This window comes from Glycine max, chromosome 7, assembly GCF_000004515.6.
Source record: "Glycine max cultivar Williams 82 chromosome 7, Glycine_max_v4.0, whole genome shotgun sequence".
NCBI lineage: Eukaryota > Viridiplantae > Streptophyta > Magnoliopsida > Fabales > Fabaceae > Glycine > Glycine max.
The window spans coordinates 36,808,844-36,833,869 of record NC_038243.2 but is presented as its reverse complement, the minus strand read 5'-3'; the positions used below and the strand labels follow the sequence as shown (position 1 = coordinate 36,833,869).

Here is a 25,026-nt window from a genome sequence, read left to right as displayed (position 1 = left end):
TCCAAAGCTTGGTGGTGACGTGGAGGATGGTGGAACTGGGCGTGGAACTAAGCCTATCTGAAAATTCCCACCTCTTCCTTCTTCTAATAAGGTTGAAGTTCTTAGCTAAAAAAAAAGAAGAGAGCATAAGATAGCTTTTTGAAGCTGAAATCAAATTTTGTGAAGTAGCATATACTTTCAGTTTGTTTAGTTCTTCTGGGTGTAGTTCCTTCATTTTCTGTTTATAGTCATGGAGGTTTATTGGTTCTATACCTTTTATAGCTTTTTATGGATCCAACCACCTCAAATGTGCAAATGGTACTTTCCCTTTCTCTTCTAATTTACCTTGTTTCATTTAACTCTTAGCTTTGATTTCCTTGTTTGTTGAGTTTTCTTTTTCTTTTTTCTTTTTGGTGATACAAGTTTGCCGAGGTTAATAGATTATAACTTTCTATTGTGAACTCATTCTAATAAGCTGGATTCAATAAAGTTGATTTCTATGTAACATTATTCTGTTAGATGCTATTTCATATGATTTCCTAGGTTCAAGAAAATCTAAAGGAATGTTTTTGGGATTATCTTTCCAACTAAAGCAATAAAGCTGTGATAAATTTGACAGTAGCAAATTCTAGTTTGTTTCATGGATTATACAATATCGTTGTTTTCTATGGATAAGTTATACAAATTTTCCCTTTTTTTCTGTCTTCTTCAAAGACCAACGAGAGATGGTGGGAATTTATTTATTTATTTATTTTTATAATGAAATTTGAGATGAAAAATGCCCGTAGTTGTGTGCAAGCAATGGTTCTTCCTTGAAAAGTTGGATTTTTAACCTATCAAGATGGAAGGAATCTAAAGAAATTATTAATTTTTTTTTTTTGAACTTCTATTTTTGTTTGTCAAAACTCAGTGATGCCTTTAGATTCTATTTCCTTGATGTGCAACTAAACATATTTATTTATTGAAAGCAGTTCCCTAGTTTAATCTCAATCTCAGTTTTTTTCTCCTGAACTATGATGCTACAGAATAAAATAGTCAGCTTAGTTATCTGCAATCTCATTATTTTGTTATTTTCATTTTCTTTTCATATTGTAAAAGGTTAAAGGAAGCACTCACTAGTCATATTGTTGCAGGTTCAAAAGAAATGTTATGGTAACAGAAGCTCATCTCCCTTGTTACCTGATAGAGTGCTAGACTTAATCGTAGAGGCAGATGTCCTTTGGCAGTGTAACCCTCAATCTTTGAACAGGAAACTTCATCTATTTCAGATATCTCTTTATGATTGAAGATTCAGCTGTACTGGGCAAATCTTCTTTGGCAAAAGTTACTTAATTTCTTTTGGTTGGATACTTGGATTCCAAGTAGTAAAAATATATGAAGAACATTTTTTGCCTTCTTAAAAATATTACCATTCAGAGGTAATTTCTCTAGGAACTCCACCCTTTCTTGGGGGCAAATCTCCTTTGGCATATTATTGTTATCTTGGTCTGTTTCCTCCAATAGCTAGAATTTTTTCTTCCTGTAAACCACCCCCCCAAAAAATAAAATACAAAAAAAAAAGAATTCATCTGATAGTTGTTGCTACTTGACATTTTGTTGTTTTAAACCTCTCCCAAGGGTTTCTTTCTGTGAAATTCCAATTCAAATTGGGCATATCTCCTTTGGCATTTTGGAGTCCTTGATTGATTCCTATTGTCCTATTGGGGCAAAAACAGACCAAGATTGGGTCCTATTATCCTGGGAAAATCTCCTTTGGCATCAGATCTCCAGTTTCAGTGTTCAAGATAATCATTTGGAGATACTATCTGTGACAAAAAGAAGTGTCAATCAGAAATATTTTGTAGTACTCACAATTATCCATTGAAATCAATATTGCCATAACTTTTGTGGTCACTATATACACATTGGTGTTTGATGCTTCAATTTGCTTGACAAGGTAAGGATCTTCTTGAATCCCTATTTACTATTATTGTTCATTTATGGATATATTAAATGCTTTTTGTACAGTTTTAAAATATCCATATCAACAATTCTAAATAATGAAAATGGATTACTAATTTTTTTAGTTTTCTTGCATAGGTCTCACTCAAAGGAAACAAAAAATTATAGGATTAAAATCTACATCTGAATAACAGTTTGTGTCCTTTCCTCAGGATATCATTGAGGGTGCTGAATAATTCTGATTCTATCTATTTCAGAATCTGGTAAGAATCCCAATACATGGACTAACAGCTTTTTTTCTTTCCCTAATGCTATGTTATAATGTTAATTTATTGTACTTTATGACAGGCATATAATTGATGGATCCTATCATTAGTGATTCAGACTGGGAAACTTCCAGTGACAGCAACAGCAGTGAGGATCAAGAGGAAATCGATTTTCTATACGGTGGAAAAGCTCAGAGTATATTGTCAAGTTTAGAGGAAAGCATTGGTAGGATCGATGATTTTCTTTCATTTGAGAGAGCATTTGTTCATGGAGATGTGGTCTGCTCCTTGTCAGACCCATCTGGACAAATGGGGAGGGTCACAAGTGTGGATTTGTTTGTGGATTTGGAAAGTATTAAAGGAAAAGTATTAAAAAATGTGAACTCTAAGAAACTTTTGAGGATTCGCTCCATTTCAGAAGGTGATTATGTAATTAAGGGGCCGTGGCTTGGTCGAGTTCAGAGGGTGGTGGACAAAGTGACTGTATTGTTTGATGATGGAGCTAAATGTGATATCACTGCCTTGGAAAGAGAGAAGCTTTTACCACTGACTGGTAATTTTCCTGAAGACTGGCAGTTTCCATTCTATCCAGGGCAGAGAGTAAAGGTTAAGTTCTCCAGTGCTTCTAAATCAACTAGATGGCTATGTGACACTTGGAGAGACAATCATGATGAAGGAGCTGTTTGTGCTGTGGAAGCAGGCTTGGTGTATGTTAATTGGATATCTCATGTTCTTGTGGGTTGCAATTTGAGTATGAGTGCTCCCAAATGCTGGCAAGATTCTAAAAACTTGACTGTGTTATCTTTTTTTTCACATGCAAACTGGCAGCTTGGTGATTGGTGCATGCTCTCAGTTGCAGACCAAAAGGAACAGATTACTCAACAAGCACCTATAGGTGATCTTACTATGGAGCATTGTGTGTCAAGAGGGTATAAGAGAAGCAACCTTAACTCTAACATTGGTGAGTTGTTTATAATTGGGAAGATAAAGACCAAAGTTGATGTTGTATGGCAAAATGGTGAACATACTTTGGGATTGGATCCAGAGAATTTACTCCCAGTGAATGTTATAAACACTCATGAATTTTGGCCTCATCAGTTTGTGCTGGAAAAAGGTGCTTCTGATGATCCTCCTAAAGCTAGCAGTCAAAGATGGGGTGTTGTCCAATGTATGGATGCAAAGGAGTGTACTGTACAGGTACAATGGAAAACAATGTCCACATCCGACCCAAATAATTTGGCTGGAGACAAATTGGAGGAAACTCTGAGTGCCTATGAACTTGTAGAGCACCCAGATTACTCCTGCTTTTTTGGTGATATTATGTTTAAGGCGGCTCAAAAACAGCTGGGTAACCAAGCTGATAAAGAACAAGCAAAACCAGTGACCAACTTTAATGCAGAAGCTGTTACTAAAAATGGGAACCAAATGAGTTATCAGGATGAGTTCCCTGATAATCATTTCATGTCCTGCATTGGCAGCGTTACTGGTTTCCAAGATGGTGATGTGGAGGTTACATGGGCTACTGGTTTCACAACCAAGGTATGATATATAGTTTTACTGTGTTCAATATACTGTAGTTTATGAGGCTGCTAGATGAATGTGGTAGTGGAGGAGTCATGAAATTTATGCTTCCCATATCTCATTATCTAGATGAACAGTTTTGACAGAATTATTCGTACTATCTAGATATTTACGACTGTGTATTTCAGAGCTGAAACCTTAATTGATTACTGCATGCTAGTTTATGTAGTTGACACTTGACATTGGTTTAAATTCTTTAGAATGATTTTTTCAACTATTTTTGAAATATAATAGATAATTCTTCCATTCATAGTCAAAATATGGATATGGTGGTAATAGTAAAATAACTTACAACTGAGCTTGGACTACGTATTGTATATTTAATAATCTTACAGAACTAGCGACTACATCAATAATGGCCACTTAAAAATGACAAAAAAAGAATTATTGGGCAATATATTTTCAGTTTGAGCACTATTAACTATTCAACGGGCTAAATATGTTCAAAGAATGGTTTGTGGGTTATCACTTGCTGACTTAGATAACCACTCAAGTGGTTAATTAGTCATAGAATAGAAATAACCTTACCAATAATTCTTTTACTCTTAATAGTTTTTCCAAAATTATTTCTGATTTTCTATTGTAATGTACACATTTTGAAGCTTTTATCTACTGGAATTAATGTATGAATAGCTTTTGCTTTGCCCAACAGGTTGCACCTTATGAAATTTTTCGGATTGAGAAACATGAAGGTTCAACTGTAACCCCCACTCCTTATGAGACAAATGTTGAAGAGTTAACTCATGAGATGATTGAACACAGGAGTCTACCTTCTTCTGACAAGAAGGGAAAGGTGAGGGCCACTTTTTTATTTATTTATTCACGTGTTTTATCTCTGTGCATCCAAGTGTATTATGTTATGTTTATGCTTGTGCATTACTAGCATTTCTTGAATGAATTTTCTAATAGGAAACATTTGAGACACAGAAATGGAGAAAAGCCAGGTAGTTAATATATCAACAGAAAAAAAATAAAGAAATATATATTCTTTTCTAGTTTTATCAACAAGTTTAATTTGGAAATTATAGACGTCAATTATCATCCTAAATTACATTTTTGAATAATTAATTATTGACTAGGAGTTTACCAATGCAACTGTCTAATTATAGACTGATATATCACATATGTATGATCAGGACTTGTTAAATGGTGATGGTACTAGGAAGAATTGTGAAAAGAATCTTGGGGAATGTAGTTCCTTTTCCCTTCCTCGAGCTGCCTTTGAACTTTTCTCCAGCATTAAAGCCAGCATTTTCCAAACTTTTAGTGGAACTCTACTTTCAGGGGCAGTTTCCTCAGTACCTACATTTGAAAAGGAGAATGGATATGCTTATCCAGACAAGAAGGATTCGGAAACTTGTGACCTCTTTACTGAACAACATCCAATGACTGAGTTGCAATATACAGAAGACAAAACTTCATATCCTGAAAATATAAAGATTCATGAGAAGAATGATTTTCCATTTTCTTTAGACAGCAACAGTTCAAACCAGTTCAAGCAATTTGATGTTAAAGAAAATTGCCCTGACCACCATTTTTTTGTTCAGGGAAAAGGGTTGTCAATATCGCAGGTTAGAAATTGATCACCACTTACAGTGACATACTATTACATTGATATATTAAGCTAATTGCTTTCTTTCCTTTGTAGGTAAAAAGAAGTTGGGTGAAAAAGGTTCAGCAAGAATGGAGCATCCTCGAGAAAAATCTTCCTGGTGCTTACTATATCTTATTTATTTTGAACCATGTTCTTTTATATACAGTACACAGTCTTCGTTGAATATAATGCTTCTTTACATAATTTCATGTAAACGATGTGCTACTTCATTTTTCTTATGAAAGGGGAAATCTTTAGAAGTACATTGTGAATATTCACAGCAATTTCTGCAAATGCACTTACAATCTTCATTCACCGGAACAGAAACTATTTATGTTTGTGCGTTTGAAGAAAGAATGGATCTCATGCGAGCAGCTATTGTTGGTGCATCTGGAACCCCTTATCATGAAGGGTTGTTTTTCTTTGACATATGCTTCCCTCCGGAGTATCCCAACAAACCACCTGTAAGATTTTATATATGGTTTGCAGTGCTTGTTAATTATTTTCATTTGTGATTCATGCATTAACACCCTTGTTTATAAGGTCCTTCTCTTCATTGAAATGAGAAGAACAGGTTAACCATATGCATTTTGTAGAAAATATTTTAGTCTATATCATAACAGCTCATGTTCAAAGATCTAAAACTCAAATTTATATCTGAACTAACTCTCACGTTACCATCATGGTCTTTTCAAATCCAATGCAGATGGTGCACTACAATTCTGGAGGGCTCCGATTAAATCCTAATCTGTACGAGTCAGGAAAAATTTGTCTGAGTCTCCTGAACACTTGGACAGGCACAGGTACTGAAGTGTGGAACCCTGGAGCCTCCACTATTCTTCAAGTCCTTCTCTCTCTACAGGCACTTGTCCTTAATGAGAAGCCTTATTTCAATGAGGCTGGATATGACCAACAAATCGGCAGAGCTGAGGGAGAGAAAAACTCAGTCAGTTACAATGAAAATGCTCTCCTCGTCACAACCAAATCCATGATGTATCTATTAAGAAAGCCACCAAAGGTAAAATTACTACTTCTATTCTCTGGTTTTCCTCTATTGTCACTCTGCAAGTCTGCATTCAGTGATGATATAGAAAAATAGACAACAATTCTGAGTGGCATCTCCCATTAGTTATATGTTGAACTGTTGACCATCGGTTTAAGTAACAAGTAGTGTAAAACATGTCAAAAATGTGTCTTGGAACACACAGAAAGACATAAGACAATGTTAGAGCATAACCTAGATTTGGTTCATATATAAATAAAAATATATAATTTCTCACAGAAAGAGGAGGTTCAAATGATGATAAAATAGGTGAATTGGTCAAAGATATATAATTTCACTATATTGGAAAGGATCAGAACTAGCTGTTGTGTCCATGATTTCCAATTTTTCATGCTTAGTGGCATGGCGTAAAGTTTCTGTAGGTTTTTAATTTCCACTGTTAAATTTATTCTACTAGATTACACCGAGGCTTCCAGGGTTCGGATCCTGTATGTAGCCTAGTTCCTAGATTATGGTTCAAAAAAGGGGTCCATCTGAATCTTTGAATGGAATTATATGAATGGAATTATATGGATGGAATTGCTACTGACAAATGATGCCTAATGCAGCATTTTGAAGAACTGGTGGAAGAGCACTTCAGAAAGCGCTACCAACATATACTTCTTGCTTGTAAGGCATATCTTGAAGGAGCTTCAATTGGATGTGCTTTTGATAGTGAAAAAAATGAACATGAAAACCAGAAGGGTACTTCAACAGGATTTAAAATTATGCTTGCTAAGCTCTTCCCCAAGCTTGTAGAGGCATTTTCTGATAAGGGAATTGATTGCAGTCAGTTTGTTGATCTGCAGAAATAAACTTTACTTACTAAGTTGAAAGTAACTGCCAAAAATCCCGACCGAGATATCCCAATCTTATGTGTAATATCAATATATTTACATTCTCAGTATAATATCAATTTTAATCTCTGGGTTTGGTACTTTTGTGGTTTGGTACGGTGGTATAGTTGATAGACAAATCACATAACATGTGCTTGTAGTATGTGTATGTATGACAACATGGTTTGTAGATGTAAAATATGGAATAAGAAATACAACCATTGGAGTTATTTGCTTTATGTGTCTTCTCATCAATTTAATGATGATTTACAGATGTTTTATGAGGTGTTAAAGAAGAGTTGGAGTATGGAGTGAAGAAATTCTTTGGCAGCCATTGTTGTGACTTTGAGATACTATTATTTGTGTGATATAAATATATGAAAAATGAGACAAAAAACAATTTGATAGTGAATTTAAACCAAAAAATTTAATAATACATTCTTCTAATTTTATTTACTCGTTCAGAAAATGAATTTAAATTTTCAAACATAAATTGAAATGAAAGATTCAAATGTATTGTAATTTATTAGAGTTAAATATTTGACTCATGTGAGGTCTACATTCACAAAGGAGATAACAATTTTCAATGGTTATTCGAAAGGTGAAAAAATTAATATTCATCCACTCAATTATGAATGGATAAATTACACCACACCACTATAAAATGAATTTTTTTTTATAAAGATAAAAAAGGTGCTACTTTGACTTGAAAGGAGTCATGTAAATGAAAGAAAATTCTAAATAAAAGTTTAAGTCAATAAGATCTGAGAAGACCTCGTGTTAGAGAGTGTCTATCATTCTTTATAAGTAGAAAACTTAAGTTTTTTTTTGGATAAATTTGTAATTTTTTTAAGATAATGAATATTTATTAAGACATTTTCGTAAATGTAAATAAGAAGCGTCAAACTATGTTAAATTTGTTTTTTTCATTGTTTTCACTATGGTGTACTTTGTCTCGTGTTTCTATCTCTAAACCTTATTGTGTGTGGTTCAAGGTTTCTCTCCTATAGTTATTCAAATAAGAAATCATATTTAGCACCAAATATTTTGCTCGAAAGGTGAAAAAAATAGTTTGCATCACTTAGTTTGAAACTATTCCTATTAAATAGTATTCTTCTCTTTTACCTCTTTAGTCAGATTCACGCAGGTTTAAATCCCATCACCAATAATCTGAACAAGAACACGAGCCTTCTCTAAAATGATGGAAACGAAGTTTATCCCGAACAATTATCTCTCTATTCATTACAACAGAGATGAACTTAATAGCTGAATGACAGTCTTCACATATCCTAAGGTTCTTGACAATCCTGAGAGTCACCCCATGGCAAGTTTTCATCAGCCCAAATGCTACTGCTAGCTTCTCACTGTGGTATCTGAGGGCATACTCCCTTTCTTCTTCTTCCAACTCGTGCATCGCGGACTCGGGCGCAGGTGCATAGCCTGCATCCTTACACCTCCACATCAACTCATCCAAATAACAGTAAATCTCATTAGTCTCAGGGTGAGACTTGTCACCCATGCTAAAAAGGTAACTCCTGTTTTCGACATCTATGGTGCTATAACCCACTTGCTTCTTAAGGCCTCTTTGGATCATCACATTCCTAACAGATTCCACTCTATCCATCCTCCCCGCCAATGCATACATGTTAGAAAGCAACACATAATGGCCAGGATTCTCTGGTTCTGCAGAGATGAGATTCTCAGCAACCTCCACACCAAGGTCAAAATTCTTATGCATCTTGCAAGCTCCAAGCATCGCAGTCCACACCGCTGGAACAAGCTCCTCAGAACTAAGCCCTCTAACAAACTGGTATGCCTCATTGAGCAACCCACCTCGCCCAAACATATCAACCATGCAAACATGGTGCTCCACTCCTGGCACCACACCATACTCTTGCTTCATGCTTGCAAACACTAAACGCCCTTCGTTAATTAGCCCTGCATGCGCACATGCAGATAACACAGCAACATAAGTGACTCTATTAGGCACCACCCCACATGCCTTCATTCGATGAAAAACCTCCATTGCCTCAACACCATAGCCATGCATCCCGTAACCGGATATCATAGCCGTCCATGAAACAACATTCCCTTCATTCATCGAATCAAAAACAGCACGTGCTCTTCCCACGTCACCACACCGTGAAAACATGTTCACCAACGAGGTAGCAAGAACCACGTTCATTCTAATTCCAGTCCCAACAATGCACTCATGCAGCCAACACCCCAAGTCAAGCGATCCCAGTTGAGAGCAAGCAGATAACACTGAAACGAAAGTCGCAGAATCCGGCTCGCCCCCGGACTCACGCATTTTGTTAAAAACCTCCACAGCCTCACTGGCAAGCCCGTTCTGCTCGTACCCCGAAATCATGGAGTTCCAAGCTATGATACTTCTCTGAGGCATTTCATCGAATACCTTCCGGGCAACACGAGGGGTGCACGATTTCGCGTAGAACGTGACTAATGCGGCTTGGACGAAGGAATTTGAGGCATACCCAGAAACGAAAACGTGGGAATGAACGATCGTGCCGAGTCGGAGGAGGGAAAGATCGGCGCAGGCCTTGATGACGGAGGTGAAGGTGTAAGTGGAAGGAACAATGCGAGAGTGTAGCATGCGACGGTAGAAGAAAACGGCGTCGAGGGAAAAACCGAAGTTTGAAGAGGCTTTGATGAGGGAATTGAAGAGGAAAGAATCTGGGTCGGAAACGGAACGGAAGAGGCGGCGAGTGTAGGCGATGGAACCCGCGGCGCACGATAGCGTGAGGAGCTTCGTGAGCAGAGCGCGGCTCCGGTGACAGCCTGTCACCACCAGGTGAGCGTGGGCTTGTTGGAGGCGTCTCAGGTGCGGGCCTGCACTTACCACTGCTTCGTATTCTGCAGATTTTCTTCTCCTTTCTTTTCCTTCCATCAAACTCGTCGGAACGGAGTTATTTCAGCTTAACCACTCAAATTTGAATCGTGAGTATGAGTATCTAGTTCGTTACAAGTATCCTCAATGAGAAGAAATCCTTTTCAAGTTCCAGATGAGTAGAATCATAATGGAAGACAAACTTTTGCATCTAAATATTTAATAAATTTGCATATGACTGAATATCCATGATTCATAAATTTAATCTCTTGTTAGGTTAGAACAATCTCGCATCCAATTATCTAAGTTCTTATAGAGCATTATAATAAAATACACTTATTTACTTAGAATTCAAACTCAAAAGTTAAGATACTAGAATAGTAGAATTGATGCACGGGCTAGGTTATATAAAACGATAGTCACTAAAAGATATATTATTTTCAATTAACCATCATAATTTCCTTTGTTAAATCTTCTCACCAAAATATACATACAGATATACTCCTAATTTTTTTTATTCTTATAAATTAAGGTTAAGTTTCAAAATTTTATAACTTACATATCTTACTTAACCAACTAACTGAATTAAACCTTAATATATATCCTTCCAATTTAAAGCAGTCAAATCTCTGTTGAAAATTTGGCATTGAGTTTTAATTAAATATGGTAGAAAGAAACATTGTTACATGCATACATATATATATATATGTTGGATGTTATGCTAGTTTCGATCCCAGGACTTGATGGTTTGAAATCATCCTCCAAAATAAAAGCAAATTCGTTGGCTGTTAATGAACACGTATATATGAGCAGTCCTAAAATTAAGAAGCCATTAATAGGGATCTTTGTATTGATATTGATATCTATCTATGAATAAATAAATCAGTACAAGTGGGGTGAAGGGACAAGAACTAGAACCAGAAGATGCTTGATATGAAAAAGCGTAGTAGATCAAAAACACTTGATTGGTGATGGATGTATTAAGTATATTGTGTTTCTAGTACTTTCACAGATAGAGGGGGCTCTGAGCAGAGTAAAGAGGACAAAAAATAAGTATTAAGTATATTATAGCTGCAGCGAAACCAGCAACAAGAGCTCCAGTGACATGGTCACAAAATTTAGGAACTTGTCCACAAATTGGAAGCCAACCAGCATGAGTGTTGCCTTTCTTGCCAACATGAGCTATTGCTAGTGCTGCTGACACGCTTGAAGTGAGTAGCATTGCTATCACCTGAAAAAAGTGCACTAGATGTTAATTTTTGTAAAGACACAAAAAGGTTCAATATTGCAGAAGGGGTTGCTGATATATAATAATATTATTACCACATCAAGGATCAGAACCAAACGCCCAAGTGAAGTTTGGGAACATGTGAAGAGGAGAATTAGGCTGTATCCACATGCTATGGCTTCTGCTACCACAAAGTACCTATATATTCAGAAAACATATGGGGAATAAACTAATGGAAGTCAATTTGTAATGCATATAGTAGTAACTACAAATACTCCGCTAGGGTCATCAGTCTAATGAGATATTTGAGTAGTTTGTATAAGGTCATTCAGAGATTATAAGGTTAGCTAGTTGGTGAAGGAAAAAGAGAAAAAAAAAAGAAAAAGAACGTGAGTTCTAATCTTCTACTACAAAAATTAATAACTAATATTGACCGATAAAAAAAGAAGGTTTTAGGTTTAAACTTTGTTGTTGTCATACACACGTAAAAATAACTAGAGATTATAACATGTTCTCTTTAGAAAAAAGGAAAAAAAAAATGGGAGGGGAGAGGATCTCACTTGAATGCTGGATCGTTGCTATATTTGGCAGTGAAGGTTAGGTTGAAGACCTCAGTAGATTCATGGCTTGTCACCATAACGATCACTGCTGCTATAGTTGCTCCAATGGCAAGGAACCTTAGAAAAAGTGTGAGGAGTCTCTTGGTCTTGGCCATGGAGGACACTGCCTTGAAATTGATGATCGAGTTTATCACAAAAAACAAAAAAAAATGGCTCTCTGCTCGAACAAGCTTTTATTTAAAACACACAATTTGAACACAATATGCAGTGCATATATATTTGTGTGTTAGCTAGAGAGAGAAGTATTAGGTAGCCAATATATGGTTTCATTTAGTGGCCCTCTAAAGTGTAGCAAAAATTAAAACTAATTGTTTACCTAAGACATGTATTCAAACCAAGTTGATTATGATAGCTGAGACATTTGTCAGCAAGTGAAATAATAACTAGGTCACTAACTAGGAACCTAGAAAGTAAGAGTGTGTATTATTTGGGACAAGGTATCTACGAAGTACTTTTTCTTTTTTAAATAAGAATGTGATTATTTTTATTTTATTCAAAGTATGTTAGTGAATAAATTATTGAAATAAAAACTAAAGCTTGTACCTATTTAATATTTAATTTAAAGTATGTTAAGAATTTACCTTACTAAAATTAAAAATATATATCTTATTAAAATAGCAGGAGTACTGTATTAGGATTTTTTTGCATAATTTCTATCTACCATAGTAAATTCTCAGGAAAAAAAAAAACTATCATGCTAAATTGGACAGGAACTTAAGAAACAGGACTAGGAGGTTGGATCACCTATTCACCTACCTACCTCATTGAATTTCGAGGTTGTTTCCTGTGATTGTACAGGCATATTTATTACTTCCATTTATTTGGCTACTCGTCTCCTCGTTTTCATTCTTTTTTATTCAATATTTTAGTATTTTATATTTTAATTGTCATTTCACAATATTAATAAACAATATTTTTTTTCTTTTTTTCTCACTTGGTAAGTAAATCTTTTCTAATTCCACACTTAGTAAGTAAATCTTTTCTAATTCCATAATTAGTGCTTAGTAGTTACCTAGCATTTTAATTTCTACATATATATATATATATAACATTTTTTTATTTTTTATGTACAACTGTATAAAAATAGTATAAATTAAAATACTTTATTATGTTTTTTAATAAATCAAACGTGTACTTTATTTGTGATACTAGCATATGCTGACTTACATGACATGTAAAAATAGGAAAAGCAGTTGATAAAGTATTAAAGGTAAAGTTTAAACTCTTATGTCCATGCTCATGCCAACCAAGAAGCTACAAGTAACAAAACAAAATAAAGAGGGAAAAAAACTAGGAAGAAGTTGGATAGAAAAGACAAACAGTACCTTAATGTGAAATTTACTAAAATAAGAGGAAGAAAAACAAATCCTGAACCTTCACTAAACAATTAAACATCAAAGAAAAGTGCTGTTTGAAACAAGCTTTAATTGGGAAAGGAAGAAGCATGAGCGAGAGAATGAGATTGAACAAAGCTAGAATTCTAGAAGATTTTGAATTTTGAAAGTTATACACAGAAACAGCAAATGATGGGCATCGTTAAGTAATTAATAAATCATTTTTGCAGGAATTGTGTAGTTGGCTATGTGAAATCGTAGTTTAGGTAACATAAAAACGAATGAATTAATTAATGTTTAAAATAGAGAAGTGGTTGTGGGAAAATGTGGAATTTAGAAATCAACTTGTGTAGAAACTCGTGCACCGCACAGGACATTAGATTCATATACTCATATTGATACAAATCTAAAAAAATACAATTATAAAATTATTAAAATTTATTTAGAGAATCACAAATATAAGTTGATTTCGAGATATCACTACATTTAATTTACTTATAAAAAAAAAAAACAAATGATTGTGTAATGTAATAGTCAAGTCATTTTAAGAGAGAAAAATAAAGAGATGTAGAGGTCAAGGCTAGGCTTTGGAAAAATTGGAGAAATCAATTAGGAGATTATAAATATCTGAGATAACTTTTCTATTGGAAGGTTTTTGTATTATAACTATCTTGTTTCTCGCTCGTATATTTTGAAAATTAGGATATTCCATATTGGTCAATAAGTCTATTATAATTTTGAAAGTTGGCAAACCAAGGAATCCCTAATCGTGAAGAGATTTTTAATTAATAAATTCAATGAAAAAACATAGGGTTCTTGCCCTTACACTAAAAAATACAGAAAAAAAAATCGTCAAGAGATGTTTTACCAGAGGTAAAAGGGAAGGAGAAAGGAAAAGCGCAAAATATTTATGCTATGCAAATGGTGAGTCAAATGGATTTGTATTTGGGATTTGAGGGTTTTATGCATGTCTTATCTCACTCTAATTAAAAGGCCACATGTGGTATAAGATGATTATAATAAGGGCAAATTAGGTTTAACAACAGCTATACTCTTTTTTCGGGTTGATTATTCTCTCGTCCATTAATTTTTATTATTATTGTATAAGAGATTAGGGAAAGAATATATTTATAACAAAAACATATTTTATATTGTTAAATAAATTAAGAAAAAACTATAGAATGCTAAAAAAAAGTAAGAAGATTTTAGTGAAAAAATGTCAGTCATTAATTTAAATTACTTTCATAATTTGATTATTTCTATTTTAACTTTTCTTATTTTCTGAAATCTAGTCCATATTAAAAAAATTGTAAAGTCAAATTATTTTTGTGTCGTATATTTATTTCCTTTCATGAAGAAGAAGTATATTTATGTCCTATTAAATTGTTTTTTTAACATAATTAAATTGGCATTACACAAATTCAAGATTTTGACATAAGGTCTTGTTACATTTATAGTGGGAGAATAATTTATTTAAAAGATAATTTGTGTTTGATTTTTTTTTTCATGCGTAAAATCCTCATAAGACAGAGGTGTTATGCATTATTTGTGGATTTAATTTTTTTGACTCAATAAGTTGGGAAATAGCCATGGTCTTTGATCTAACAAAAAAAATAATAATAACATTAATTATTCAATTTTTTATAGGTGATTATATTAGAATAAAAGTTTCTTTGGTGTTGTTACTATACAATAAAGTGGTTTATGAAGATATGTTAAAGTCAAGTCTAAGTTTTTCTATCCTCATCAAATCCGTAATATGATATCGTCAATTTTTTATTAAATTAAACTTGAATTAAAAATAATGCGATCAAAGTGTGATATCATTTCTTTGTATCGTCTTTTGGTTTCTACAAAATCTAGAGCAATAGTAACGTTGAGAGTATTTTTTTTCTCTTAAGATATTATATATATATTAACAATAAAATATTCTATTTTAAATTTTCATTCTTGCTCAATTTTTTCAGTCTTTATATTAAATGAAAATGATACCTTTTAAATATTAAAATTATTATTTCATGAACCTAGTTAATCGAGAGTTCAGGACTCGCTAACTTAAATTGTTGTGTATATAACTTCTCAAATAGCTTGCTTTAGAAACTCAAATTATAACTAAAAGAAGACAATATGTAAATAAATATGTATTTATTTCAATGGGAAAAAAGACAAAAAAAAAAAAAAAAAGAAGTCATTTTTCAACAGAAGAAAGGTAGAAGAAAAACAGTAAAATTTATAATTGAAATATTGCGATACTAATATTCTCCAACAAATAAGGAAACATCATTCTAGTTGAGGATTGTTTGTATATACATAATATTGCGGTACTAATAATAGTAATATGCATGATTAACTTATATTTTGGTCCATAAGAACCATATTAATGGAGTAGATAATTTTATTTTATTTTAGTTCGTGATTTGCCAAAGTCTGACGATGTAATAATCAAACTCCATGTCTCTCTTGACATATGAACGTTGGAAAGATTTTCACATTTAGGTGTCATTATTATTGAGGGCATGAAGACAAAGGTTTTAATCGAAAAAGCCAAGAAGATTGGTGTGTTTTTCAGTATGATTAGTGTGTTTAAATAACATTACATATGAATTTGGTGAAATTAAATTCTAAAAAACTGAATAAATTAATTTCAAATTTTTCGTCATTTCCTTTTTCGGCATTAAATATTTCGTTAATTTGGTCATACGATAATTTCTTATTTAATTGTTGTTTCAAATAGTTGCCGAAACCAATTGATATTTAGTTGTCATGACAAAGGGTAAGAAATTAACTATTTGAGTCAACAATTAATTTGACAATTATTTTTGGATGTTATGTTAGGAATTGTATAGGAAATTAATTGAGTCAAGAATTATTTTCACTGTTTTTAATTTACCATTCTTAAAATAATCTGTCATTAAATTGTTGTTTATAAACTGATTGATTCAATTTTTTATATCAAGCTTTAGGTGTCAAGTTTCGTCTTTCCATGAGATCTCCCAACTTCCCAACTTCAATCCAAAGCAACCTAATGTCTCTTTCTTCCTTCTGGAATATTCACTCCTGCATCACAAAAACACCCAACGCATAACAAGTTTCACAAAGAATGCGAAATCAATGAAAATATGCTATAACTAAGTCCTAAATGTCAAATAATGAAATTTTTTCTAACTAAAGTATCACCTACTAAGGATAGTATGAAATGCAACGCATCAATAAGAAAGTCAAATGTCAAAACACACAATAAAATGTCAAAGCTCCTTTTTTAGAGTATACAAGATAAAGACATGGACTTGTTAGTCATTTCATCAAAGTCATTAACTCCAATAATTAATGAATGAGGGTTAGTGTGATGTATTCCAACTAAGGGGGAATAAGAGTATCCAAATTAGAAAGGGTAGAGTTATGTCTAATAAGGGGTATTGTTAAGATATTAATGAATTAGTTTGTAAAAGATAAAAAATTTAAATTTAATTTTTAAATATGTAAAAAATATAATAAAAGATAAAAAATTTAAATTTAATTTTTAAATATGTAAAAAATATAATAAATTAGTCATACAGATAATTCAATGAACAATTAATATTTAAATTTTATAATTTAATGTCGAATTTGTTCCTAAAAATATAATTTATTATCATATTTAAAAACTAAATTTATATTTTTGATGTGCTAATTTATCTTGAAATCTCAATCTAATATGAATTTTGCTATTTGCCCACCCAAATATGATAGGCTTAATCCAATTCCAATGCAAATTATCAATTTCATTTTTTTTATAAAAGAAAAAGAAATAATCAAATCAGCCCAAACCGATTAATACCCATCAATTTGCATCTAGAATATTTGATAAACCCGAACCATGACTGGTAGCTTCATTTCATGGCTCCAAAATAAAAAGTGAAGGGTGGGAAAGGGGGAGGTTGTGGAACTTAGCAGCGAAGCGAGGAAGATGCAAAGTCAACAAACAGTGAAAGAAGAAGATGATGAAGGTCCACCTCCGGGATGGCAACCTCTCCCCGCTCAGCCACCGCCACCGCCACGTCCATCCGGTCAGTTAATACTTTTCTTTTCAAAACCCTTTATTCACTATTTTCTATTACTTTTCTTTTATCTTCGTCACTCACACATCTACTACTTGGTTTGCTTTCATCCGTTTGAAACTTTTAATATTCAAGGATACCCACTTGACTTTTATGTAGAAATTTCTAAACTTTTTTTAATTATTCATGCGTAATCAGCTACTGCTCAATTAAGCAGATTAAATTAAGTGCCTTTGTCTTCTGAACTATTGAACTTTAAAATATGCAATCCATTTTTTTTTTTTGGCCTCTAAGTGAATCTGATTATAGGAATATGTATTTCATTTTCTATCACGGCACAGTGAGGCACAAGTGTTGTGTTATTGAGTTAGGCTTTACTTTTTCTCAAGCTAATAGCTTCGTCATCCAGGTTAATTTGTTTCTAAAATAGATGGTTTTTGAATAAGGAATAACACCTGCAGAAAGGGCTTTGAATGCAATGTTGCAATTTTTGTAGCTTGAAGTCAGTGAAAGGGTTAAAGAAAGTGATTGACTGATTGTGTTGTGTGTTGCTGGATTGTATTTGAGATATCCCTGAAAGAGTCCTTGATTTTTTTATTTTGGTCTTTGATCACCATTGCATGAAATTGGGTATTAACTTGATCACTCTGACTGGCAAGCTTTGTGAACAGGTTGGGCTCAAATGGTTTGCGGTTCTTGTCGTCGCCTGCTTTCATATCCACGAGGTGCCAAACATGTCAAATGTTCATGCTGTCAGACTGTCAACATTGTATTAGAAGGTTACTTATCTTTCTGTTTGCTCTGAGTCTCTACTTTGCATTTCAAGATCAGTTTTGTGCATTTGATGGGGCAAGTTTGGATAAACAATTTAATTGTTTATTTCAGCAAAGCCTATCGCATGAAAATGAGATGAAAGCTTATGTCATAAGTGTGTGATTCAGTAAGCTTATACGAGGGTCATAAATAACTTTCATAATCTTAACTGAATACCTTCAATTTTCTACTTAAGTGCTTATATGATAAGATAAACCTGGTAGAAGCTCTTTTAAACACCCACTTTCATGAGCAATTTTATGCTTCACCTGTGATATGTACTTGTGTGCTCTAAAGCTTGTGTTAATAATCTTGTGTATTTGTTAAAATTTATAATATTTTTCTCAAAGAAAATTCTGGTCTTCATAGATTGGTTGCTGGCCAAACACCAATGACCAATCACATTTGGATTTGATGATTGTATCATGATTCAAGTTTTCGACTTGAGTTTTTGGTATGGTTGTATTTTACTATGGTAAATCTCCATGACTGGTGATACATTATGTACTGACATCAAATCCTTCATATTTTGAAGTTTTCAGTTTTCACCTATGAAATTGTATTCTATTTTCTTGAAGTTGCCTTACTTTCTTGTTCAAAATATTACATATGATATATGGCATTATCTTTTTTGTGTGGTAAGCTATTTATATTAATAATCCATTCCTTCATTACAGCTGATCAGGTTGGGCAAGTTAAGTGTGGCAGTTGTGCGGTATTGCTGATGTACCCATATGGTGCTTCACAAGTTAGATGTTCATCATGCCGATTTGTGACAGAAATTGGGGTATGTTAACTGTTTATGTATTTAGTACTTGTTTGAAAAATATAGTCTTCTAAGTTTTTTTGAGACAGGGTTTGGTTTTCCAGATATATCATGAAATTAATATAGAATTGGTCATATGTCAATTGGTCACTATACATAACCCCTGAAAGTTCTGTCAAAAAAAAATGTCTCCAGCATGCAGAATAAAAGTTAGAATGTACAATTACAAAGACTATAATATCTACATATTGTGGTTGACTTAATGGATGAAGGACCATGTATGTATGTGTACAAATTCTATTCAAATTACTGTTAATGGTTGATTTATTTTGGAATTTCAAATACTGGAGAGCATGAATCCAATGCAGGAAAAAAGACACCCAAATACATGCTGCTAAATACCTAGTGTTCTCTATGTAGTTATAGTGGTATTCACTCTAAATAGAACTACTCATTTGAAACCTTTAGGGCCCAATTGGTGGCTAAGATATGATAGGATGTGAGACTTGGATAAAATTTAGATAGGATAGCATCCTAATCCGCTCTCATCCTATGCATACAATATAACTCATAGGATAGTATTATTTATCTTATCTATTTGAGGTGGACTGGATAGTGGTAGGATATGAATAAACTATATATTGATTATTATTGAAATCCCACATCAACTAGAGATATGACCAATGTAATCTTCATAAGACTCGGGAAATTCTTACCTTTCAAGTCAGTTTTATCGGGCTGAGTTAGGTTCTAAGCTGTTAGGAAACAAGTCCTTATCCTGCAACGCACCATGGAAGGTGGTCACCAACGTCCCAAATGCAAGAGCCACCCACCCGACATTTGGTGGATTACATCTAACGGAATCATGACCTGGCAAGCCCTCATTGGAAGATAGAGATCGTGCTGTCTGCTGTTTGCTCCTTACCTCATTCATGCACCATTTCTGTTATGATATTCCATTGTTGTCTGTTACTCCCCCATGCACCCTCGTTGTATTCATCCCTGAACTAGTTATAAATAAGCGTCCAGCTGGTATTTGAAATAGCAGAAAATTAATACAAGTTTCTTCTTTATCTTTCTCTCTTATGGAGGTTCCTAGCCCTCGAAGCTAGGTTGTTATTTCCACCCTGTGCTTGCGTCCGTAACATAAGCCTAAATTCTAAGTTGGTATTAAAGCCTATCTTAGATCCATTATTGGGCTACCCATATTTGTCTATGCCCTAGATGTCTATTTCTAGGCATGAGGGGGTATTATTATTGGGCCATCCACATTTTTGTCTATGCTCCAAATGTCTAATCTTGGGTGTGTTGAGATCCCACATCGACTACAGATAATGGGGTGGGAGATTACTTTTTCAAACCAAAATAGATTGCCATACTCAATTGGGTACCAAAACAAATTGTTGGCAATGCATTAAGGCAGACTGCATGTACTCTGGTTAATGACATAAATATTGACTTTCTAACAATACTTTATTAGATATCAGGTAAAGAAGTGACATTTGAGCTAACACCAGGTTTGTCTTAGGTAACTAAGAAGTAGGCAATCAACAGGGACATGCATTCGCACATCAGATGGCTAGGTAGTAATAATAATAATAGCACCACAACATAAAGTTTTTAGAGTGAAACTACCATATTTGAACTAAAAGAAATTACCTAATCCATTAACCATAACTTGCAGAAAAAGTAATTAGAAAAAACCCCTTCAATGAGCAAGAGAAGTAATGAAAATTTCCTATACGTTGCTGTAAATCCATCAAGATGTGATGATTAAAACTGAACTTTTGAGCCAAATTTATATCACCAGACTTTGCTTCCAATCCAAATCCAATTTTACACTTCCTACATTTTGCAGAAAAAAATACAAAATAATAGTAAGGGCTTGACAGATCAGATGTCTCATACAAGGGAGAGAGGGGGGTTAAGAGATGGTTGCGAATGAAACAAGAACAGTGTATAGCACATGGTTGAGAGGGAAGAAAAATTGTTATGTTGTCATGATAAGTTTGTATCCAATGTGTTTAAATGGCAGCACCATGGCTACCATGTGGAATGGCGCGACAGATTTTTTGGCCAACTGTCATAGGCAATTTGTGAAGGGAGGCCCACTATGACGGTGCCATAGGCTGCAATGGCATGTTTATATAGCAGAATTTTGGCCTTATGTCATTGTAACACTTTGTATCTCAGCCCCCTCAACTGGGTTAATTTTTAATTAAAGAATAGGATATTGTAAGTGATCTAATAAGCTTATTTTATCTCATTAACTGACTAAACTGTGGATTAAAACAGGTTAAAATAGTTTATCCTATCCCAGTTACCAAATGAACCCTTAAGGGTTAAGGTTTATGTTATCCAAGTTAAAGGGAACTTGAGTGTTTTGCTATTGTAAGGGATTTTATTATTTAATCATTCTTTAGGCTCAACGATATGTGCTTAATAAAGTGGAATTTATTCTTTCGTAGTCAGACCCGATTCTTTTAATTCAATTCTAAGTCTCCCTACAAATGCTATAGAATTTGTTGCCTAAAACAACTAATATTTTTCATTTAAACAATAATTTCACTCATGGTTTTTTGTGCAGGCACACAACAAGCGGCCTCCATGGTCTGTACAACAAAGGAAGCCATCTCCTCCAAAAACTGGTTGTTAGTGGCCTGTCCGTTGGCCTAGTAGATGGATCATCCTTGTACATCAAACAAATTAGGTATGAGGATTCATGTACCAATCTCAAAATTGCTTTGTTATTGAGATACGCATCCTTAAGGAATTATTTATTAATGTAAAGTTTTGGAATTTCACCAGAATTTTTAAGATGAAGTTTCACTTGAGAGTCTTCTATTCCTGCTTGCACCCTTCTTTTTCATTCGTATCCCCTTGAATTTCATATTTACTTGAAGATCTCAAATGTAAAAAAAAAAAATATGATATGGCAGCTTAGCTTTTCTTTTTTATATTTGAAAATCATGTAAAATTTTTCCTTCACAGAAAGAAATTTTAAGACTAATATGGGCTTGAGTTACTTCAAAATGGCAAATTTCTCCTGTTTTTAGTTACACTAAAAATCTAAACTTGGATTGTTTGGGAAAAAAATAATAGGACATCTATAGGGGGAGTTCCATTTTTAAAAGCAGTATTGATATTGAAATATCTTGGCACAATTCAAATTTTCTAAATTCTAAGAATGCGTTGGTTTTTTAATTTTTGTTTAATAATTACTTCTTCATCGGTGATAATGTTACCTCTGATTATGTACTGGTAATAAAGGTACTGAACTCATACTATTAGGTAACTAAATTTCTTTCAACACATTCATTCATTGCTAGCCCAATCTTTTAACACAATTCAAATTTTCTAAATTCTAAGAATGCATTGGTTTTAGCTGTTGTAATTTGAGCTAGAGATATAATGTTAATATTTTGAAATAATGTTCATGATTGATTCTCTTTTCCCTCAATTCACCGTTTCTCCTGATTCTAGAAAATAACTATATTTGGTCACAACCCATTGTTCATGTTAAAACTTAAAAGTTGTAGGCTCGGTTTCCGTTATTTGTCATTCTCACCTCAATACATTTACCGCTTCTGTCGACAATTGTAATTACCCATCGACTCGAACAAATTACTAGCTCTTATCGGTATCTTTTATGTTGTTCGACTATTTGATTTTATGACCGATGAGAGAGGTGTGGAGAGATGAAAATTGTTAAACCAATCCTAACCATTTGTATAAGAATGATCTAGGCTATTTTATTTTAATCACTCGTACCTGATTAGTATAGTCAAAGAAATAAGAGGCGTTGAAAACAAATGGTTTTCTATTAGCTATGCGGCTCAGACTTAGGCAGGAATTTAATCAGAATCAGCAACCATGGTAGCCAGTAAATATATAGAGAAACAGCTGCAACATTGCCACAAACTCAGAAAATATATCTTAATATAACCAAATATTGCACTGAATATCTGTCGCAAGGATTATATTTTTAACAATTGATTGTAATTAGAGAATGAAGTGGAACTATTTAAAGAGAGTTGATCTCGAGTTTATCTATGATTACGTTTTCCAGTGAAATAAACAGAATCCGTGATTGTGACTTCATCAAATGATCTCTGTGCATTGCAGTCTCAATCATCTGGAGGGAAATCCTCGTCCGAGGTACTTTCCAAGAATGAACCAAGAGTTTTCCTTAGAATGCTGAAAGTTTTATCATCCTGTGTGACAGAAATAATCAATAAGAAGTGCTTATACCCGAGTTAATATATGAAACATGAATCCAAGAGAGATAAGGACATAATGAAACTGAAAATGTAGATCCCACTGCTTAATTTACCTGTTTCTTCTTTCTCAACGAGTCTTCCAGTTGGGCAATTTTATGATTGCAGGCTTTTTCTTGTTCAGATATCATAACTCTTTCCTTCTTCCCTAAAATATTCGTAAATTTTATAGAAAATAAAATTATTGAAATCAGATAGCGGTTTTCTATATTCATAAAGACGGATTAATTGGCGTAGCTTACTCAGTTGTTCATATCTCACAAATAGCTTTTCCTTTTCCTCTTCAAATTTGGAGATAATATCTATCAAATTGGCAGAAGTAGTTAGCATCTAATCAGCAAATAGTATGATTATATCACATAAATAAGATGAATTACCACTATTACCATTTATTTCAAAAGCAACACTTTATTTCAAAATTACCACCGCTATAGTATATATTTCAATTTTCAGAAACTGTCAAAAGAATCATATTAAGATATCACTCGTGGAGCTAATTAGTCCACCAATGACAATGTTTCAGGGAGTACCTTTCAGGGCTTGCAGAGAAGTGGCTTTCTCTTTGCAAAAATTCTCATGAAATGCTTGAAACTTGGCAGTTTCATTCTTCAATGAACTTTCATACTGCATGCTTGTAATCACACACAGCAATGATTAAACCAGTTTTGAACAACACGCAATTCCCTTCCTAATTATGAAACGGTTAACAATATCATACAAAAAAGTAAAACCCTCATCCTCTACAAACCTCTTTGGAACTCTTTGAAAGCGCCTTAGCAAAGCTTTGCCTGACATTGCAAGAACAATACGCTCTTTAATACACTGAAACAGTGGAAACAAAAAAATATAAACGACATGTAGTTTTGACTTCAAATTTACCTGTCCTTCTCAATTTTTGACTTCAATCCCTCGATCATAGACTTAACCTCAGAACCCACACTATCACAAACAAAAAAGCACCAATCACTAAAAATAATGATTATGCAAACAATAATAAGAAAATAAAATACAACAGTGCTTGTAATTGTATCAAATTCTATAGTTCCATTGGTTAAAAAAATAATTTCATTTGAATTCAATTTTACGATGGATGTTTCTGGAAAATTTACAAGTCCACAGTAATAAGCATGTTTTTGAATCACAATTCACCGAATAAAAGAAGATCTAAACGGAAACAGAAGTAAAGCAACAATTAAAAATCAGAATCAAAATCGGTAAATCCTTTCACTCGTTCAAATCGTTCCAGGCGCAATATTTCGAAGTTCAAACGACAGTAAAACAAAAGTTTCAGATACGATCGAAACGCAATCGTTTCAGGTACCTGGAAATAGTCTCTTCGTTCTTCTTCTGACCGTCCTTCTGAGCCTTGTCTCTGATAAGGTGCAGCGCCGAGACGATTCCTTTGATGTCACTGCAGATTCGCACAATATAAGAAACTGTAAGAACGATTCCGAAAAAAAAAATAACGAAAAAGCAAAAGCAGTGATCGAATACGAACTCTGAGAGATCGAAATCCAAATCGAGATCGAAGTTATCCGTGGCTGATCGCTTGTTCTTGTCAGATTTTGCGCGTTCGAATTCGGATGCTCGCTTTCTTGAACCGGATTTGCTTGCAGACATTGCGAACGCTTCGTAGCTAAGTGAAGAGTGAAGACACAATTTCTGAGTTGAGAGAAACTCAAGCGTTGATGATTCCGCGTTTGCGCGCGCTCGAATGGCTATGTTATGTTCCCTAATTTCAAAACTTCCACGTTGACAAATCATATTGAAAATAGTGTTATGTACAAAATTGATTTTCTTCCTTGGAATGATGGAGGCACACAATGAGCCAAATTGACCAAAGCGGATTCCTTTTAGAAATTTT

At 33.7% G+C, this 25,026-nt stretch overlaps 5 protein-coding genes across 8 annotated transcripts; 2 read left to right on the top strand and 3 right to left on the bottom strand.

Annotated features, from left to right (window-relative positions):
* The first annotated feature begins 1,171 nt into the window (after positions 1 to 1,171).
* Positions 1,172 to 7,478, top strand: LOC100809740 (probable ubiquitin-conjugating enzyme E2 24). The gene is made up of 9 exons (XM_003528406.4): positions 1,172 to 1,915; positions 2,133 to 2,183; positions 2,269 to 3,725; positions 4,420 to 4,560; positions 4,904 to 5,338; positions 5,416 to 5,479; positions 5,686 to 5,825; positions 6,068 to 6,379; positions 6,973 to 7,478. The coding sequence occupies exons 3-9, from the start codon at positions 2,280 to 2,282 to the stop codon at positions 7,216 to 7,218; spliced, it is 2,784 nt and encodes a 927-aa protein (XP_003528454.2). The 5' UTR covers positions 1,172 to 1,915; positions 2,133 to 2,183; positions 2,269 to 2,279; the 3' UTR covers positions 7,219 to 7,478.
* An 846-nt stretch (positions 7,479 to 8,324) lies between these two features.
* Positions 8,325 to 10,456, bottom strand: LOC100809199 (pentatricopeptide repeat-containing protein At2g33760). The gene has a single exon (XM_014778123.3). The coding sequence runs from the start codon at positions 10,145 to 10,147 to the stop codon at positions 8,399 to 8,401; it is 1,749 nt and encodes a 582-aa protein (XP_014633609.1). The 5' UTR covers positions 10,148 to 10,456; the 3' UTR covers positions 8,325 to 8,398.
* Positions 10,457 to 10,908: 452 nt separating this feature from the next.
* LOC100808659 (CASP-like protein 1C3) lies at positions 10,909 to 12,247 on the bottom strand. The gene is made up of 3 exons (XM_003528404.5): positions 11,876 to 12,247; positions 11,411 to 11,513; positions 10,909 to 11,318 (listed from the first exon to the last, which is right to left on the bottom strand). The coding sequence occupies exons 1-3, from the start codon at positions 12,028 to 12,030 to the stop codon at positions 11,094 to 11,096; spliced, it is 483 nt and encodes a 160-aa protein (XP_003528452.2). The 5' UTR covers positions 12,031 to 12,247; the 3' UTR covers positions 10,909 to 11,093.
* A 4,826-nt stretch (positions 12,248 to 17,073) lies between these two features.
* LOC100780865 (protein LOL2) lies at positions 17,074 to 23,236 on the top strand. Of its 4 annotated transcripts, none has more exons than XR_005892353.1 (5): positions 17,074 to 17,315; positions 17,978 to 18,085; positions 18,797 to 18,906; positions 21,473 to 21,595; positions 23,011 to 23,236. XR_005892353.1 is itself a non-coding variant. In XM_003529275.5 (4 exons), the coding sequence occupies exons 1-4, from the start codon at positions 17,216 to 17,218 to the stop codon at positions 21,539 to 21,541; spliced, it is 387 nt and encodes a 128-aa protein (XP_003529323.1). In that variant the 5' UTR covers positions 17,074 to 17,215; the 3' UTR covers positions 21,542 to 21,729. The 4 variants fall into 4 exon arrangements, 1 of the variants encoding a protein (XP_003529323.1); XR_005892352.1 differs by having other exon boundaries at positions 22,955 to 23,236; XR_005892354.1 differs by lacking the exon at positions 23,011 to 23,236 and adding an exon at positions 21,694 to 21,729.
* Positions 22,808 to 25,026, bottom strand: LOC100780328 (DNA ligase 1). The gene is made up of 8 exons (XM_026129309.2): positions 24,661 to 25,026; positions 24,484 to 24,573; positions 24,042 to 24,101; positions 23,911 to 23,950; positions 23,693 to 23,786; positions 23,405 to 23,464; positions 23,219 to 23,310; positions 22,808 to 23,099 (listed from the first exon to the last, which is right to left on the bottom strand). Exons 1-8 carry the CDS (start codon positions 24,924 to 24,926, stop codon positions 23,013 to 23,015), a joined length of 789 nt encoding a protein of 262 aa, XP_025985094.2. The 5' UTR covers positions 24,927 to 25,026; the 3' UTR covers positions 22,808 to 23,012.

Excerpts from the sequence above, each read along its gene's own strand:
- LOC100809740 (XM_003528406.4), top strand. The coding sequence starts at position 2,280 with ATGGATCCTATCATTAGTGATTCAGACTGGGAAACTTCCAGTGACAGC. Across the intron at positions 3,726-4,419 it reads CTACTGGTTTCACAACCAAG|GTTGCACCTTATGAAATTTT; the intron begins GTATGATATATA and ends TTTGCCCAACAG. Across the intron at positions 5,339-5,415 it reads AAGGGTTGTCAATATCGCAG|GTAAAAAGAAGTTGGGTGAA; the intron begins GTTAGAAATTGA and ends TTTCCTTTGTAG.
- LOC100809199 (XM_014778123.3), bottom strand. The coding sequence starts at position 10,147 with ATGGAAGGAAAAGAAAGGAGAAGAAAATCTGCAGAATACGAAGCAGTG.
- LOC100808659 (XM_003528404.5), bottom strand. The coding sequence starts at position 12,030 with ATGGCCAAGACCAAGAGACTCCTCACACTTTTTCTAAGGTTCCTTGCC. Across the intron at positions 11,514-11,875 it reads AGCAACGATCCAGCATTCAA|GTACTTTGTGGTAGCAGAAG; the intron begins GTGAGATCCTCT and ends CTGAATATATAG. Across the intron at positions 11,319-11,410 it reads TGGTTCTGATCCTTGATGTG|GTGATAGCAATGCTACTCAC; the intron begins GTAATAATATTA and ends CACTTTTTTCAG.
- LOC100780865 (XM_003529275.5), top strand. The coding sequence starts at position 17,216 with ATGCAAAGTCAACAAACAGTGAAAGAAGAAGATGATGAAGGTCCACCT. Across the intron at positions 18,086-18,796 it reads TGTCAACATTGTATTAGAAG|CTGATCAGGTTGGGCAAGTT; the intron begins GTTACTTATCTT and ends CCTTCATTACAG. Across the intron at positions 18,907-21,472 it reads GATTTGTGACAGAAATTGGG|GCACACAACAAGCGGCCTCC; the intron begins GTATGTTAACTG and ends TTTTTTGTGCAG.
- LOC100780328 (XM_026129309.2), bottom strand. The coding sequence starts at position 24,926 with ATGATTTGTCAACGTGGAAGTTTTGAAATTAGGGAACATAACATAGCC. Across the intron at positions 23,951-24,041 it reads TCAAAAATTGAGAAGGACAG|GCAAAGCTTTGCTAAGGCGC; the intron begins GTAAATTTGAAG and ends TTGCAATGTCAG. Across the intron at positions 23,100-23,218 it reads CGTTGAGAAAGAAGAAACAG|GATGATAAAACTTTCAGCAT; the intron begins GTAAATTAAGCA and ends TCTGTCACACAG.